General features: G+C 38.3%; 1 protein-coding gene across 7 annotated transcripts in view; it reads left to right on the forward strand.

Annotated features, from left to right (window-relative positions):
* The window catches only part of LOC109086782 (cAMP-specific 3',5'-cyclic phosphodiesterase 4D-like), a 193,668-nt gene that overhangs the window by 128,012 nt on the left and 50,068 nt on the right, over positions 1-15,588 (forward strand). Inside the window, exon 1 of one of the 7 annotated variants that reach the window (XM_042733250.1) lies at positions 996-2,312. The exons of the other annotated variants lie outside the window; for them this stretch is intronic. Coding sequence (XP_042589184.1) covers positions 2,227-2,312 — 86 coding nt within the window. The 5' untranslated portion in view covers positions 996-2,226. Of the gene's footprint in view, positions 1-995; positions 2,313-15,588 lie in introns of those variants that run through there. 7 annotated transcript variants of the gene reach the window in all.

Genomic DNA, 15,588 nt, shown 5'->3' on the forward strand with positions numbered 1-15,588 from the left:
AGTATTAACTTTAAGTTTCTCCTCAGATGCAAATGAATCAACTGTTCACATATAGTAAGTGCGTTGCACAGAGTTTGAATGAAAATGTCGATATCAGCTCATACCATTTGATCTTGGCAGAAACTGATGAGAAATATTTGAGATTGCACTGAGATTTCTGACTTTGATATGACAAATCTGAGCACAGTTTGATTTGATTGAAAAAATTTTTAGGAGAAACAAGGACACAATTTTCAAGCAGGAGACACTTTATTTTCTCTCTTAATGCCATCCATAAGAAAACTCTAGAGATAAAATAGAGACCTCCTTTATTATTCTCTATTCCATGGGGTTTTTCTAATAGAGTTTGCTTTGTGATTTCTCACTTTGAAATGGCAAATCCGAGCACCGTCTCAGATATCTTTATAGGAGAAACATGAAATATTTTTTCTCAGGAGAAAATGTTGAAGCAGGAGACTCTCAATTTGCTCTCTCAGTACCATCCAGAAGAATTTTCTAGAGATATACAAGAGATCTTGTGTATGATTTTTATTTCCCATGGGGTTTTTTTTTTATCATAGAATACCATAGAAAATCTCCCTCGCAGTTCATGATAATACTGATGAGAAATGTTTGAGATTGCACTGAGAAAACTAAACACTGATATAGCAAATCTTAGCACAGTTTGAGACATTTATGGTATTGAGACATTTAAGATATCTTCTAAAACTTTATAGGAGAATCATGAGATCTTTTTCTCAGGAAAAAATGAAGCAAGAGACTCTCCTTTTGCTCTCTTAATGTCCTCTAAGAGACATTCTAGAGATATAAAAGAGATTTCCTCTATGATTTTTCTTTCCCATGGGGCGTTTCTAATGTAAACATGGTGTTTTGTTCTCGTACCTTATACCCTAAGCAGCCCAGGCTATGTTTAAGCATGCTTGTTGGATAATATTGTCTCACAGTATATCTTCTTAACTCTTTTCTTTGTTGTCATATCAGTCATTGCTTCTGACCTTTGAGATATTATCATCAGCTTTAATACCTCACTGCAGAAACAGGCTCTTCCAGCTGTCAAGCGTGTGCTTTATTTAGCTCTGTGTCTTGTCGGCCGGTCAGAGTTTCCCTTGTGGGGCCCCTTGACGCTCACACACAGACAGCGAGTCACACAGTTTCTCCCAAGCGCACACACACACACACACCCTGTACAGCCCAGAGCGGGTGCTGCAGCAGAGTGAGAGAGAGCGAACAGTCTCGGGAAAAAAAACGGGAACTGCTGTATCGTCCTGAGAGTGAAGAGAGTGAGCGAGACGGAGAGAGAGAGAAAGAGAAACCCTTGGGCAAGGAAGACAAAGGATTGTCAAGAGGTTTAGCATGTGCTGCTTTCACTGCATTAATTGGATTCTTGCAGCACCTTAACTGCTGTCAATGCCTGCCAACTCTGCCTTCATGTGATGACGGCTGGGATCAGATGGGAAGACGCAGGAACGCCGACAACCCTGCGTTGACACTCAGTGTGTTTTCTCTTCTCCAGCTCGCCTCGCTCTCGCATCTCATCCCCTAAGGCTACTCCACCCATTCCTTCAGCAAACACAGCTGAATTAATCAGAGCTGTCCACACTAAGAGGATCAATAGCTTACGTGGTGCTTGACAGGAGCGGAGTACTTATTTTTTTTTGGGGGGGAAATTTCCAGGACTTACTGAATCGGACCTGTCTCTCCATGGCATCTGGGCTGTCTGCACCAGAAAGGGATGACATGCACCTTAGGGTTTCCTTGGGGCACCGCCGTGCATCTCCCACGTCCAAATGAAGCGTTTTCCCAAAACGGTTATTAATGCTGAGACTTCACGATGAGGATGTACCACAGTGAATTTCAAATCCCACACAAAAGACAGCGGAAGGACCCTCGTTCTGCTCTGTGTTTGTTATTTTTGCTCTACTACTACGGAACAACCCCTTAACCCTTGAGTTTTTCCTAACATGCCATTTTTTTGCCTTAAAATTTGATTTACACACTGTCTACATTCATAAATGGGTGAAGTGTCTTCTCGAGACTCTTTTGTGGAATAGCATACCAAGAAGATGTACTCTTCGTTGCTCCAAGCGGACTTCTTGTTTCAGAGATGCTTGGAGCAGGTTTCAGTGGAGGCATGTAAGTAGGGTGTATAATGGCTATCCCGAGGCCGGCGTAAGAGTTATTTATTTGTGAGAGAGAGGAGCCAACCCGAACCACACCTTTGCTTAAATGAAGACCGGCCGAAATTATACAGGAAGGGAGAAAAAAATGATGCACGTCAACAATTTCCCGTTCCGAAGGCATTCCTGGATATGGTGAGTAGTGACAAATGGATTGCAGAAGGAAACGGGACACAATAAATGGGTCTAGTGTGTTGTTGTGTTCCATGGAACCACGGTTGGTAGGCCACGACTGTTTACACACCAAAGCATTAAGGTTCCCACATATTGGTTTGTAGATTTGTCTTAATCTTGAGGTAAATATCAGTGGGTGTCAGCGCAGTAAGCGCAAAGGAGCTGATGGTAAGCCATGCATGAGAAGCATAGGAAATCAAAAGTATTCTTGCCAGTGAAGGCCTATTCACACCAAGAATGATAACAGAGTTTCTGCAAGTCTTAAAAAGTCTTAATTTGTGTTTTCACAAATTGAGATTTTAGTCTAACGTCATGGCATTAAATGTTGAATGCACTGCAAAAAAGTCTTCTGCAGTGTTTTGTTTTCCAAATATCTTACAATACTTAAATCAAGATACATTTACCTAAGATGCAAATTAAAGATATAAAGTCTTAGTTTCTGAGAAATGGAACAAAAGTTTATACTTAATTCAAAGGGAAACCATGTTTTAATACCCAATAAACAGATATCTGTTTTTGTTTAAAGTTGATTTAGATTATTTCTATGTTTTAACCATAAACCCTTCATATCAATTTCTCATAAAACAAGCCTTCTTATCTTGTGTTATATTGCTTCTCAAATAAATGTATCTTGATTTAAGGATCTTTGGGCATTTGGAGTGGAAATCAAGACAAAATACAGAGGGTCAAATTTATTGGAATCACTTTGATGATGTTTTTTCCCTAGCTGATTAACAATACAAATATTGACAGCCAATCAGAATCCTTTCGACTTTAAAGAGCTTGAGCATTTAAAGTGGCAGATGAAATTGCAGCTCGTGCTTGTAATAAACAGAATGTTATTGTGCTTTGCTGTGGATACTCATCTAGTTATTGTTATACAGCACAGGTTACTATTAGGGCTTTGCTGCAAAACCTCGTTTCGCTCTCCTCGTTGGGTGTTTTCCAATCTACATGTGTGGCCACAGCCATTTTTTTACGACCGTAGGCCTCATGGGTTCTCCAAACAGCTTTTGAGGCTGTCAACACCCAAATACGAACAGCAGGTTATGGTGTCATCACCCTCTTGTGGAAAACCTGAAAAACAAAACAGACATGACAGCGGCGTGCTTTGGGTTTCATGCTTTGCTTCTCTCTAGGGCTGTGCGGCATCTATAATGGCATCGCTCTGACATGCTGCTTTACTATAGTGATAAATGAGCTAACAGGAACATTAGTGTGGCACTTGAACAGGGATTCAGTCCAGGCAGGTCCTTGTTTCTAGTTTCATGAAGGAGTGTCACACTTTAGTTTCCTTAAGTCAACTTAAACAAAGGCATCATAAAAGAAGCACTGCATTGACTAGCACATGACAAATGACATTAAATAGACCTTTGGTGTTAGTTTAGTTCATGTACCAATGGTGCTTCCTAAATATTTGGAAGGAAAACATATATGTAATTAGCATTTTTCTTTGCTACGATCAAATTACAGAGTTGTGAACGCACCATATGATTTCTTTCCCACCCTACAGCAAGACGGTATTGTTCTGTGAGAACTGAAAGCATGCAACCGATGCTTTGTGTATGTGTGGGTGTGTGTGTGTACGTTTGCAAACTTTTACCTATTTTTCACTTCCGCCTACACATGCCTATTATTTCAGAAGAGATCAATGTGATGGGTGGTAAACCATTCAGCTGGAGTTTCTGCACTCTTCTGGATTCAGAAACTACAGGGTTGAGTTCAGATCAGGAACCTGCTGCCTTTAAGGTTGTGTTTTATAGCCTTAAGACAGAGCTCTCATCTCAGTCGTCTTCCCTAAGACAGCACAGAACACTTGTATTTGTATTTTGATTGAAGTTCAATGTGAAAACCAAACATTTCTGTGCAGTGCTGTATTTTCTGCAGATTAGTAATACATCAGCTGCAGTTAATGCATTTGTCAGGTCAAGACATGTCAAAGCTCATTTCCCCGCTGGTAAGAGCAACACAGTCTTCTTATTTTAACCAACTTTAGCCTTTTGCATTTACAAACATACATGTTTGCTTTGATTTTTAGATTATAGAAATGGACTTATGTTGTTTTCACCAATGAGAAGTAAATATTAACGTACATCACAAACAGAACACGGCAAGTTTATGCAAACACTCGTCCCAATTACAGAAACCGAACAAAGACAAGGTTCATTTGCTTCTGTTTGCAAAACAGACAAGTCAGCTTAGACACGTTTTCTTTGAATCACCAAATAGAAGAGAGGTTGTGCATTCAAAGAAAGAAAGGCAAACACGTGACTTTCTCAACAATGGTGTCAACTATTGTATTACATTATTAATTAGTTCTGAAAAAATATTGCGATTAAAATATTTTAACACAGTTAACACAGTGGCCCCGCCCCCAGACCTGTACATTATCTTACATTTCATACAATTGACTGTTAACAAATATAATGCAGGACAACAGCTCCCTAAATGCAGTTATGCCCTAAAATTCAAGATATTGGGGCAAAAATGCTCCTGTATGAGATTTTGTCTCATATTTATATCATATGATAAGTGATACAACACGAGCAGTGAGAGCAATATCACACGAGTGCTATTTGTCCTGAATATCACAAGTTTAAATGTGATTTTATACAACAGTTGAACATTAAGATGTTAATATTGTGTTATATTTTAAACATAATATTGTCTGTTTTTGCTCCGTTTTGCCAACAAAAATATTACCTAAAAAAGCCACAGCAGAAATGTTGTGTGTCTCTGAGGAACACAGCGGTGTTTAGTTTCTGAATGAATCTGCGTATTGAAGGAATTGTGTGAACTAATGATTCAAAGGGCCATTCATAGAGAGAGTTGTTTACTGAATTCCTGAATGAATCAGCCCTTTAAACAAATCAAATGAATGACTCATAAAGACATGTACCGCCACCTGCTGGCAGATTTAGTTTATTTTTTAGAGTATTATTTTATTAAAAAAAGGGAAAAACTTTAAAGGGATAGTTCACCCAAAATTTTTTAATTATGTCATAATTTACTCAAACCTGAATGTTAGCATCCTGGGGTCAGATTGAAGAGGCAGAGGCCATTATTTATTATCGCTCACAGTGTAGACGTGAGCTGAATCAGCAGATCTTAGCAGCTCCTCTCCTCGCCTGCATACACTAGATTTCAAAGCATTTCTGCAGACAGCACATTGGCAACTAAATGCTTATTTTAGCAAGGCTTTGGGAATGTTTTGGTTAGCAATGACTTCCATTGTATGAATGAGAAAAAAACACCAACAACTGAGATGTTTCATAGTTTGTTAGGCTGTTGTAGCCAAAATATTTATGTGAAATAAATTTTATGTTGAATCAAATAAAATATCACAACGTCTATTTCATCGAATGTCTGCAGACAATAAAGGAATTTTAAGCATTTTATCACTACTGTGTGATTAAGCCCAAAATCACATAATCCCAGTCTTTTTTGGAAACACACAGCCAAAACACAGCCAAATACACACATTTCATGTTTGCAACTCTTATTGAACTGAATGCCTGCTCCCTTACTTAGGTTGTTTTGTGCATGAAGAAAGCTCATTTTTTTTGTTTCCTCCTGAATACTTTTCAGGAAATATTGAGGAGGTTATATGCCGTCAGATGAATTATGAGTGCTACATTGTTAAATCAATGGAATTGATTTACTGAATAGTTTAAAAAGGACAGAGCTTGTCAGCATGCATCACCTTATTCAGTTTGGTTTCGCTTGATTGTCCTCATCTATTCTCTGTCTTCTTGCATGTAAGCTTGTTTGAGTGACCTTTGCACCTTCGCATGCGCCTTTGTGCCATCGCTAATTGGAAAAAAACAATTACTGCAAAAAGCAGTTCAGCAAAATAATGAAGGATTGACCAGGAGTGTGCTTAGAGTGTGTTTTAGAGATGCTTTGCAATAGTCTCATAGTTTATGACACCTACCTAACATAACTTGTGCAAGTATGCAAATACATATCGGCCAGTACATTAAATCATGTGTCCGGTTGCATGTATGTAGCATGCATTCTTCTATAACTGTTGCGGTGGGTGTACTCAAGACAGCGATAAACTGATTAGCTTTCTGATTCAGAAATGTGCTGTTTTATTAATAGGCTGCGCTTTATTAATATGCAGCGCCTCTATAACCTTGAATGCCTCGTGACTCACTCTGTACGTACTGTGTTACTGTAAATTTACTCCATTCATCTGTTTAGGAATCGCTCATAGAACGACATGCCACCGTCGCTGTAATACTGTAATAGTTTTATAACGGTTCGTTTCACATTGCAATATTTACTGCATGCTGTCTGCCAAAGCTCCCTGAGCAGCTTCCCTGGAGCATGTGCCACGCTAGATAACAAATAACCCACACACACAGACGCTGCACACCAGAGACCGTCTCTGTCTCTCCCTGTGTGTGAACCTAAGTGCATGCTAGAAAACTGAGATTTAAATCGTGCTATTGGTGTTCTCCCATCATATATATCATGATGAATTCATATGCATTTAGAGTTTCCATAAATGCTTAAGGCAAAACACAACAGGCAAAACCATTGTTTTCTTTATGCACTGCTCAATTTTAAGATTTGAAGCTACTTTACTTCCATAACATGTCTACTTTCAGACTCATAGAACATAAATATCCAAAATACACATTTAAGTGTTTATTTTATTAAATTGCATCTATTTGCGTCTGTAGACTTAAATTACAATACATTTCTTTAACAATGTTTTATTTCAGCAGTACTATACATTTTTATTCATGTCTATATTGTGAATGTTTTTATAGAGGGGTTTGTCCATAAATAAATATATATTTAACATTTTATTCATGTTAAAAAAAATGTTTTCTTCTTCTTCTGGTTATTGACAGTATTTGACTGTTTGACTCAATATGTCAAGAAAATGAAACAAGAATTTTGAACCTGACTTTATCCAGTGCTTAGATTTATGTGCTGAAAAGGCATGTAAATTAGTGAATTATTAATTAGATCGTATTTGTTTTGCATATTTACATATAACATTTCAGAAAACTTGTCATAGAAAACAATAGTCTTAATGTACTGTGATTAATCAGCTGGGGAGGGGGAGGGGAGTATAATGACATCTGTTAGTCTTTCCTTAAGACAGTCAGATAAACCTGTATATACATATTACATTTGTCCTTTCTTATACCTCTTAAAAAGAGCCTGAATGACACACAAATATTCAAGAACATTACATTCACTGGGAAAGTTGTAGGTTAACTGTGGAATTTGAAGCAAGGTGACACATCACTGCATTGCCTCCTCTTTCCCAGCGATCTGCACCGAACAGCAGCAGAACCCTGGGGTCAGATTGAAGAGGCAGAGGCCATTATTTAATATCGCTCACAGTGTAGACGTGAGCTGTATCAGCAGATCTTAGCAGCTCCTCTCCTCGCCTGCATGCACTAGATCTCAAAGCATTTCTGCAGACAGCACATTGGCAACTAAATGCTTATTTTAGCAAGGCTTTGGGAATTAAATGTATTTTTAAAGCAAATAACATTTGACATTTAGCTGTGTGTGTGTGCATCAAATATTTTTTATATATAATATTGATCCAAAACATCTCATATTACATAACCAAGTGACGTTAGACCCTGAGGATAAGACGTAGTAATCGTACAGCAGACACGATGCACTCTTCAGAGTTATAAAAAGACTTGGCAGCGTTGATTGTGACGTCTGGAGATCTTCCCAGGCTTACCCCTGAGACTGGGCATCCCTGGAACGTCCCGTGTGTATGCACATTTGCGGCTAAGGGAAGGTCAGTGACATCACAAAGGTAGGGTTTGTTGGGATTAGCATTACTGTGATGCACTTCCAACGGCAAAACCCATTACCTCAGCCATGTGCTAATACTACAGACATATACACTAGCCGTTCTTCACTACAATAGCCGTTCTTCACTAGCATTTTCCACTAGGTGCGCTGTGGAAAATGCAAGGATTAGACTGAAAGACCCTACAAACGTGTAGTGCCAGAACTGTTGATACTGACATTGCAAATGAAGGAGACCGGAGGCTCCAGGAATCCTTCAGAGAGATTAGTAGGAGAATGCGTGTATGCATAGCTGTGTACGTCTTTATGGATAATTTAAAAGTCCTATTTAAAAAAAAAAATGCAGATTTGTCGGCTGCACATCCATGATGTGAATCTCCTGTTCCACCACATCCCAAAGCTGCTCTATTGGATTGAGATCTGTTGACTGTGGAGGCCATTTGAGTAAAGTGAACTCATTGTCATGTTCAAGAAACCAGTCTGAGATGATTTGAGCTTTGTGATATGGTGCATTATCCTGCTGGAAGTAGCCATCAGAAGATGGGTACACTGTAGTCATAAAGGGATGGACGTGGTCAGAAAACAATACTCAGGTAGTCTGTGGCATTTAAATGATGCTCAATTGGTACTAAGGGGCCCAAAGTGTGCCAAAATATCCCCCACACACTATTACACCATTACAGCCTGAACCATCACCAGGACCATGCTTTCCTACACCATTCTGAATACCATTGCAGTCGCAGCAGAAATCGAGACTCATCAGACCAGGCAACGTTTTTCCAATCTTCTATTGTCCAATTTTTGAGAGCCTGTGTGAATTGTAGCCTCCGTTTCCTGTTCCTGTTCTTTTCCTCTTCTGCTACTGTAGCCCATCTGCTTCAGGGTTCGACGTGTTGTGTGTTCAGAGATGGTATTCTGCATACCTTGGTTGTTTACAAATAACGAGTGGTTATTTGAGTTACTGTTGCCTTTTTATCATCTCTAACCAGTCGGCCCATTCTCCTCTGACCTCTGACATCAACAAGGCATTTTCGTCCACACACCTGCTGCTCACTGGATATTTTCTCTTTTTCTAACCATTATCTGTAAACCCTAGAGATGGTTGTGTGTGAAAATCCCAGAAGATCAGCAGTTTTTGAAATGCTTAGACCAGCCCGTCTGGCACCAACAACCATTCCAGGTTTAAAGTCACTTAAATCCCCTTTCTTCCCCATTCTGATGCTCGGTTTGAACTTCAGCAAGTCGTCTTCACCACATCTAGATGCCTAAATACATTGAGTTGCTGCCATGTGATTGGCTGATTAGCAATTTGTGTTACCAAGCAATTGGACAGTTAATAAAGTGGCCGGTGAGTGTATATAATAACATAAATGTTGTTATACATACATATAATTACTTATAATTACATTAAATGAAAGGTAATTTTATATATCAGGGCTCGGCATTAATGCTTGTCCAGGACAAGTGGATCTTGTCAAGGGGCAAGTGAAAGAGAATTTTACTTGCCCGACCGGACAAGTTACCTGATTAAAATTTTAATAACAAACAATAACTTGTGTAGCACCAAAACTTTGGCGAGAATGATTCTGATTTTATTACTTTGTGTAAACGGTGACTAATAACGGATAATGTAGTGAAAGTATCAAGGTCACGTCAGTTGAGGCTCGTGCAGCCTGTCTAACTCGCGAAGAAATCAAAATTATAAGCGCAACAGCACACACAAAGAAACATGAACAAACATACTGCGGTAGAAAAAAAAGATAAATATTCTATATAATATATGCAACACCACACAAACAAGAGTGATGTTTTCCCGACTTTCAGCATGATTGCAAATGTGATACTGATTTTATACAACTTTAGTTCAATAAACAAATAATATTAACTGACTTACATTTTAGAAACATTATTGATAGTTTTTGCTCCATTTCGCTAATGGAAATAACTCTAAGCAAAGCCACAGCAGAACAGTTGCACATCTCTGAGCAACACTCAACAGTCTTTCGTTACTGAATGATTCAGCATTTATGAACGAGTCAATGAATCAGTGAGCCATTTTTAAAGACAGTCACCTGCTTCATTTATTGAATGAATCAGCCGTTTGAACGAATCGGTTGAATCAGTGATTCACTCATTAAGACAGTGACTTGCCACCACAAACTGGTGGTTCAATTTCATATTTAAAAGTATCATTGCATTTTTCCAGCATTTCATATTTGTATGTCAAAAAAGTAAAACATTAATCTAATAACACTATTTATGCGTTTGCAATTTTTTTTTGTAAATGAATTTATGGAACCTCTTATCTTCATTAAACAGTAAATACATCTAAATGGCACTTTTGATGCAGCTTCTGTGTTTCCTCTTCAGTGGAAAGATGGAGTTTGTTACTGATTTCAGTTGAATAGTTTATAGTGTCTTATTATTCTTACTTAATGTATTGATCAAATTTCAGAATTTGACATAAATGGTGACGTACATTTAATCAGTTTAGGAAAATATTGTTCTTCATGAAGTTAACCCTCTGGGGTCTAAGGGGTTTTGGGGGCCTGGAGAAGTTTTGACATCCAATGACTTTTGTGCTTTTTTCATTTGCTTATAAACATATACATGGCTAAAGTTTATGTCACGGTGTCTGTTCTGTGTCTCCCTGGGTGGCCACTAGAGGTCTCACTTCCCCTTATTGTCATCTTCGTCAGAACTTCATTTCCCACTAGCCTTAGCTGCTCATCACCTGTTCATTGTATTCAGCTGTCACCACTTACCTTGTTTGCACCTGTCTTTAAATACCCTGGTTGTTTGTCTTTTTACGGAGTCCTTGTTGAATGTCACCCTGCTTTTTCCTGGTTCCCTCGTGAGTGTTTGTGTTTCGTGTTTTGGACGGTTTATGTTTGGTTTTGACCCCTGCCTGGCTGGATTTATGATTTTGGATTGCCCCTAATAAAGACTTACTGCAATTGGATCTACCTGTCTGTGTGCGTTTCGTGAAAGTTTAATAACCCTGTAATCAGTACAAACTGGGCTACAATAATATGTAAATAGCATGTATGTACATGATTGTGTTTTTGAGAAAACAACGTTTATGCGTGGTTAGTGAAAAACCAAGGCAGCAGACAGCGCACTCTGTTTGTTTTCTTTATTTTTTAAATGCACAAAGTTTTGTTGTTATTATGTGTGTATACAAATAAAAGTAGACCCTTTACAGATTCGATTGATTGATGCTCTTATCTGTACAATCAAAACTGTAAGTGTAATTTAAGTTCTTCTCTGTCTTATCAGGAGAATATGCCACAAAACACGTATCTGCGTTAGTTGACTCCAGAGGGTTAAAAAGTGTAACAGCAATCAATTTAAGGACATATTTCACAAATATGCTGATTAAAGTAATAACTGATAGAGCACTGATGAGACTGTTGCTTCAGAATAAATTACATTTGCGCAAAAAAAAAAAAAAAAAAAAAAAATTTAAGTTTTTTACTTGGACAAGTGAATGACTGATTTACTTGTCCAAAGGACAAGCACATGTCAAAGCTTAATGTCGAGCCCTGTATATATATATATATATAGAGCATCATGTATTATTATTCATGAGAAATAAAAAAAAATCCACATCCCTTTATCCAGTGAATAACTGATTTTTTAAGTTCATTTAAGTCATTTGCACATAATTTGCGCTGTACGTTTGTTTTTGAAACTGTGTTTGCATGCTGTCATTTTGCAGTGATGAGCTGTGGTGAAATATTATCCTGTATCTAAAAAATTGTCAGCTAAATTTATTCATGTGGTTAATGACTACATTTACACCCTTTCCCAAAGAAACACTGGTGCAATATGGGTAAAGAATTAGTCAAGTTATGTTGTAAAGTTGTAAAAAAAGGAAGAAAAGTCATTTGAAAAAAAAAAATACAGGGAGGCAATTCACTTTTTCTAATGAACAACTTTAGAACAATTTTAGAAGGGCACATAAAGGTCTGGCAGGGTGCTTGATGACCTGAATAATGTGCTGTACCTTTACAAAGACTCATTTGCTCTTGATTAAACCCTGTGTCTGTTCACATTTTCACTGAGGCTCTTTTGGCCCTTAATTGCTTGTATTTCCCTTTACCTTTAAGGATCTTGTTTCTTGATTGGTTCAGAGGTTGCGGACATTCATGCACAAGCTTTCAGGCCCTCAGGGAATTTTGCAATAGTTTTCAGCTGGGAATGTTGTTTTAAGAAACATGTTTCTAGATGTAAACAAATCACAGGAAATGTTGATGGTAGAAGGCATGTCACGTGGAGGTATGATTTATCATGCAGCATTTCTGTACAACGCCGACAACATATGCATGAACTGATACTGTATGTATATCTTGAATGCATATGCATTTATTTAAATTTTGTTCAGCAAGAGTTCTGCATGACTGTGTGTGTTAGAAACGTGTTTACTGCACTGTTATCTGTGACGCACTTGAGGGTATTTAAGGGGATGAGGTGGCTTAAACTTCTTTTGTTCTCGTTTAGTCCTCCATGCGGGCACAGGTGGTCTTCTCTCCAGAATATGACCTCTTTTACTGAGGCCTAATCTCATTTGGACTTCAAAGAATGTTTTTCCTTTAAATACCCTCCGTCTCTCTTTGTTTCATGTTATTTATTTTGTACCCAAAATAGCTGGTGCCTGACGTTAAGCTCGGTTTCTCGTTGTCTGTATATGGAAATGCTTTGAAAATACACTCTTAAAAACGAAGGCTCTTTATTGGTATCTACGGTTCTATGAAGAACATCTTAAAAAATGGAAATTTAATGAAAATGTACTCACCAGAGTTTGTTTCTTCATGGGAACAGATTTGGAGAAATTAAACATTACATCACTTGCTCACCAATGGATTCTCTGCAGTGAATGGGTGCCGTCAGAATGAGAGTCCAAACAGCTGATAAAAACATCACAATAATCCACAAGTAATCCACACCACTCCAGTCCATCAGTTAATGCCTTGTAAAGTGAAGAGCCACATGTTTGTGTGAAACAAATCCATCATAGAGAAATATTTAGAGTTTAAAATATAAGTCCAAAATCCATAATATTGTTTTCTCCAGGGATGCAGAAATAACAGTTAAAGCACCATTTACAAGTGAAAACAGTCCAGAGCTGTTTTAAACATATATGTCAATGGATTTTGACAACAGGGGATGGACTTTTTCACTGGAGGAAGCGTTATTATGAATTATAGACTCATAATTGATGGTATTTTGGCCAGAGGCGATGGTTAGAACATCTTAATCATGAATTTGTTTCTTGCAAACTCAGCTTTTGGCTTCACAAGACATTAACTGATGGACAGGAGTGGTGTGGATTACTAGTGGATTGTTGTGGTGTTTTATTAGCTGTGTGGACTCTCATTCTGACGGCACCCATTCACTGCAGAGCATCCATTAGTGAGCAAGTGATACATTTTTATAAATTTCTCCATATCTTTTCTCTCAAAAAAAAAACAAACTCATCTACATCTCGGATGACCTGAGGGGGGAAACATTTTCAGCAAATTTAAAATTTTGGATGAACTATTCCTTTAACATCCATGGAAACTTTCCATTCCACAATAGATTCTTTATACTGGAAAAGGTTCTTGAGATTCACACTAAGAAAAATGTTGGTTATTTTAAGAAATGTTCACTGAAAGGTTCTGTGGCCCCCTTTTGGAGACTTTATTTTTAAGAGTGTAGGCTGTAAGAGAAGGCTGCCGGCGGCGCGCTTGCCAAGCGGGTCCTGCAGATGCCCCAGCGCAGAGGGAGTGAAAGCACGGTCTCCTGTGGAGAGGATCATTAAAGCAGTGAGACAGAAGCCCAGATGCCGAAGCTGGCAGAACGCACCGACGGTAACTCTCTCATCCCAGGTGATCGGCCACATGGCAGTCACTAATTAAACCTGCCGTTAGAAAGAAACGTATCCCTCTTATTACAGGGCGCCAGCTACAGGCTTCCAGGATGAGTGGCGTCTGTCTTCACCGCATTGCTCTAATGAGAAGAGCATCTTGGGTAAATGGAAAAACAAACCGGCAGCCTTTGATGGCAAATTAGGCTTAGCAGACATTAGGGAAAATGAAAGAGAGTCGTATTTAACTCTATAAAGCCTACTGTATCATATTTGACACAAATTTCTAAGGCCTCTAAATGATCAACATGATTAAAACTTTGCCTTTGTCTGCTACATACCTTCTGTCGTTGGATTGAAAGTTTACACAAGTATATACAGTAGTAGGCTGTTATACTGATTTAATATCATCTTACTTTTTGTCCATATAAATATCAGCATCTGCACCAAATTGCATATTTTTCCTCAGTTTAAGATCTGAATACAATGTTTTATAAGTATGAACTCAATATTCTCAACTATATCATATGTCCAATAATATGGCAAACAACTTTTTCTTTAGATTTAAAAAAAGGACTGTTATTCGAATTTCATATGTCTGGCTTTATAGTATTAAAACCTTTCAAAAGTGATGTCAGAACTCTGTTGCTATTTATAGCTCAGTTTCATCTAGATACTTAAACTTGTTTCACAGCATTCAGAGTCACATCCGTCAAACTGAACCTGCCTTGACTGTGAATCTGATCCACTGAAGAGCTTTAGGAGATCAGCTCTGGCTATATGTCTCGTCTTTCACCCTTGCATCTTTTTAAACAAGTTTGACCCATGTATACTGCAGGGATGGGCGTTTCACATTTACCTACCTTCATTGCATTTGGCAGACACACTTTTTAAAACAACTGTTTTCTTCTTGAATATATTTTAAAATGTAATTTATTCCTGTGATCAAAGGAATAAATTACTCTCATTACTCCAGTCTTCAGTGTCACATGATCCTTCAGAAATCATTGTAATATGCTGATTTGCTGCTTTATATCCACTTTATAATATTCAAAAACAGCAGTAGTAGTATCGTTTTAGGGTGGTTTGGAGCGCCAGCACAAAAAGACGGAAAAGTATGTCATGATGACTGTGGAAAATGACAGACTGATTCATTTATTAAGTTAAAAGCATGTATCATGTGACTTGTGATGTCAGTGGATGGTCGTTTTGTGTAACAATATCTGCCGGTGGCCGTAACTGTACCTGCTTGACCAAACCGGCGTGTGGCGTCAATGAAGAGCCCATATAAATGAAGACACCACCTTCCTTATTAGGCAGTCCAGTCTGTGAGGGAGGGACGGGATCTGAGCTGAAACAGAGGCTAGTTAACTTGATCTATGAAAAACATTCCAACGGGGCTTCCCAAAAAATCCTGGGTCAACAGTCCTAAGCCTTTTGCTGCTTCCAGAGGACACACTGATCTTTCAAGATGTCCAATTCCCAAAGACATCTGGATTTACTTAGGTTTTGTGTCTTATGTTCTTGGGGTTTGTAACACACCCCCTCCAGCCTGTGTAGTGCAGTATAACTCGTCAGTCATCAGTCAGC

This window comes from Cyprinus carpio, chromosome B10, assembly GCF_018340385.1.
Source record: "Cyprinus carpio isolate SPL01 chromosome B10, ASM1834038v1, whole genome shotgun sequence".
In the NCBI taxonomy this organism is placed as follows: domain Eukaryota; kingdom Metazoa; phylum Chordata; class Actinopteri; order Cypriniformes; family Cyprinidae; genus Cyprinus; species Cyprinus carpio.